Here is a 3,760-nt window from a genome sequence, read left to right on the forward strand (position 1 = left end):
TAAGCCACAAAACCCTAGTCCGAGTTCCACTCGCTTCTGGACTCTGGAGTCGGGACTCAGGACCGTTGGATTTAATGAGATCAAGAATCAAAAGTCAAAACCCATTTTTGCTGATTTTCCGGACCCGATATTTTTTATTTTATGATTTTACAAAAAATCTATACTATTTACATATTTTACATGTATTTGGTTTATTTTTGTTTCATAAATATATCAAAAATATTCACGTTATAAACTAAGTTCATTTAAAATAATACATTATAGAATAAATATATGTTAATCACTATATTAAATTAGATATAAACAAAATATATATAAAATAACATATGATACATCAGTTCCTAAAAATCTCATGATTTAAAAATTATCAAAAAAAGTCCTCATGAAAGGAACAATAAATAATCAAACCTCTTCATAAACCAATAGAAAATCATATGCGATAAATTTTATTGCCTACATGTCCATTAATTATATAAAATCATGTCATTATTTTATCTAATATTAATTTATTTTTAAATTATTTCTCCAGAGTAAATAGATGATGAGATCACAAAGGAGATCTTTGTCGTATAATTTTCCATATTATGAAGAAATCATATGGTTCTTAATTGATTCGCTTTTATGCATGTAATTAAAAATTCAGGAGACTCGCATTCAATGTTGTACTAAAAATAAGACTTAACATATAATTCTAAATATTTTTTTGGTGTAATTAATAAATATATTATTTATATCAAAAACAATTCATTACAAGATTTTTAAAGATTTGGTTTGCAATAAATAATTATAAAATTAATTTTCATGCGTATAGTTACAAACTTTATCCAACAAAACATATATATATATATATATATATATATTATTAACCTGAATATTCAATCCGTTATGTGAGCTGACTAATCACAGGACAACCACCTGCTTTGCAAATAGTCCGGAGTCACCGCATTTGAACCTCCATTGTCACAAGATGATTTTTATTCCTACTTGGATATGAACCTGGTACTTTTGACCTTTGCAGTCAAGCTCAAACCAATCAGACATCACCCTTATGGTTATCCAACAAAAATATTGAACCTTATCAGACATGGCAGGTATCTATGCGTGCCTTTTTCCAATCTTAAACTTTTTGTCCCTTGAATGCATATTTAATTCAACTTATTACAAAGCTCCACAAGTCTATGATTCGCATAAATGAAATCATTTCACATTTCACGTGTCAACTTGTAAATTCTATATCAAATAGTATACATTTTCTAAAAATACATAAAATAATATCCAACTAATTACATAATCTCCAAAAGTCAACAAAGTCATCTATGGTCAAACTCAATCCCACCTAAAGTCAAATTTGAACCCCAAGTCTCTTAGTTTGTCTTAAATATATATCCATTTGATATTATCATTAAAATCCTTGGTTCAAACAAGATGAAAGTCAAACTTGGTCGATCCAACTAACTTTAGTCAAACCCTAAGCTTAAAACTCGATGAACATATATCAGCTCTTCCTTTTTCGTTATTTCTGCACCAAAAGCTTTGGTAACATTTTTATCAATAGTTTGACATAAAGAACATAAATTTTTATTTAGAAACGAGTTTCATTTTTTCATTTGAAGTTTAGATCTTTAAAACTAAAATCCAACAATTTTAAACATCAAATTAAACCATTAATTCATAAATTCAAAATATAATTATATTGGGGTTTTATAAAGTTTTTTTAAAACGGAGCGATACCTCACATACAAAAATCATGATTTGTTTGATTTGATTGCAAATAGGCCCCTCAAGGTCATACATGTTGCTATTCTACCCTTTGACCTTTCAAAATTTATACTTTAACCCTTGTTGAAATTCATTTATCATTTTCATCAAATGGTATATTGATCCTTTTTATTTAACATTTACTTATTTATCCGATTCTATAATATCATATTTTTATATTAAAAGATCAATCCAATATGTTCGAAATTCATAATCTTCAAATACGATGTTACACATATTTAAATAGAACAAAACATTATAAATTGGCATCTATCACTCAATACATTATAATAAAATTGAGTCCATATAATTATAAAATATCTAAACATCATAATATAATATTTTGTAAAATTTAAAGTTCGTCATATTGAAAAATTAATTTGTATGATTTTTTTTTAATAAGTTATTACAACATTTATTTTTAAGATATTATAAAACTTGTTAAAACATTTTATATAAACACACTTTAAATAAAACATTTTTCTACTTATTCCTATACTGTAGAACATTCTAGACAAAATATAAAAGTAATTTTGTTGAATTATTAATTGGATCTTTTAATAAGCATTGCTTAAAAGAACTTGGTAGGATAAATAAGTGTTCAGGCAATCCCAGTGGATGAGATAGCTACCACCTACCGACTTACGGTGGAGACACGTGTCTCCCCGGAGCCTCCTGGTTCCAAGACAAAAAACACGTTTCACACCTTTTAGCCCCTCATCGTCACCATATCCCACCACATCATCATACCACGTGGCACGATGCATGCTAATTTCTATATCTCCTATACATGTATATATTCACCTCAATCGTCCTCCACTCCATTCCACATTGCATCAACACCACCAAAAATCAATCAAGCTTTACATTCACATAACTTCTTCTGGAAAATGGCATCACAACAACAATCAAAGAAACTGCATGACCAGATTTCCGAAGAGGAGAAAAGGGAACTCGACCAACGAGCGGCTCAAGGCGAGACCGTCATTCCCGGTGGTACTCGTGGCAAAAGCCTCGAGGCCCAGGAACGCCTTGCTGAAGGTATATACATACATACATATATATAATGGTTGTATGGTTCTCACGAAAACTAGATACTCATCGAATGCTTTGTATTTGTCTTGATTAATTTTAAATAATTTGATTAAAAATGGTGTTGAAGGTCGAAGCCGTGGAGGACAAACGAGAAAGGATCAGCTGGGGACTGAAGGGTACCAGGAGATGGGGAAAAAGGGTGGGCTGAGCACCACAGACCGATCCGGAGGGGAACGAGCTGCGGATGAAGGGATTCCGATAGACGAATCCAAGTACACCAGGAAGTCCGGTTGATCATCATCATCATCGATCGTCGATAATAGCTAGTGTTTGCTTGTAGTACGCTATATTTTGGTTGGTTGTACGTCTGTCTGTGTGTCTGTAATATAAGTTCAATAAACTACTGTTGACGTTTTGCTGTCTTTAATTTCAGTCATGCATGCATGCCTGGACTCTGTGATACACTCTTCTGTTATTTGCTTGTGTTTATAAAATCCTCCTTTTCTTGAACTGCCTTTCTAATCATTTGGGAGCTAATGCCGCTATGTGAAGTCGATGTAATTGACCAGATCTGTTACTTGATTTTGTCTGTGTAGGAAAATGGAGTAAATTAGAAAGCAGCAGTCTCCAACGAAGTTGGAGGTTGACAGGAAGAGAGATGCATGTATCATTAATTGAAGGTAATAATCTGGAGGGATTGTATACGAGCTTTTCTTGGAGTAAATTGATATCTTAATACAAATAAATAATTCCTTTGCCTTTCATTCTTCGAAAATCAAAAGGATGTTTTTTATAAATTGTGTGAACGTATAATTTATTGAAGTTTTTTGTTTGAATTTATGTAATTAATTACGGAGATAAACATAATAAGATAGAGGATAAATATTTTATTTTGAAATATAAAAAATCTAAAATATAATTAAGATAAATATTAAATTAATAATATTAATAAAAAAGGATTAAGAAG

The 3,760-nt window shown here is 30.5% G+C and overlaps 1 protein-coding gene across 1 annotated transcript; it reads left to right on the forward strand.

Annotated features, from left to right (window-relative positions):
- Positions 1-2,582: 2,582 nt before the first annotated feature.
- Positions 2,583-3,303, forward strand: LOC112524586 (late embryogenesis abundant protein EMB564-like). Its single transcript, XM_025134479.1, has 2 exons — positions 2,583-2,799; positions 2,921-3,303. Exons 1-2 carry the CDS (start codon positions 2,649-2,651, stop codon positions 3,085-3,087), a joined length of 318 nt encoding a protein of 105 aa, XP_024990247.1. The 5' UTR covers positions 2,583-2,648; the 3' UTR covers positions 3,088-3,303.
- The last annotated feature ends 457 nt before the right edge of the window (positions 3,304-3,760 follow it).

This window comes from Cynara cardunculus (genome assembly GCF_001531365.2).
Source record: "Cynara cardunculus var. scolymus isolate 2C chromosome LG 1, CcrdV1, whole genome shotgun sequence".
Taxonomy (NCBI): Eukaryota; Viridiplantae; Streptophyta; class Magnoliopsida; order Asterales; family Asteraceae; genus Cynara; species Cynara cardunculus.

Coding starts and splice junctions, on each gene's coding strand:
- LOC112524586 (XM_025134479.1), top strand. CDS start 2,649: ATGGCATCACAACAACAATCAAAGAAACTGCATGACCAGATTTCCGAA. Junction 2,800..2,920: donor CCAGGAACGCCTTGCTGAAG/GTATATACATAC, acceptor ATGGTGTTGAAG/GTCGAAGCCGTGGAGGACAA.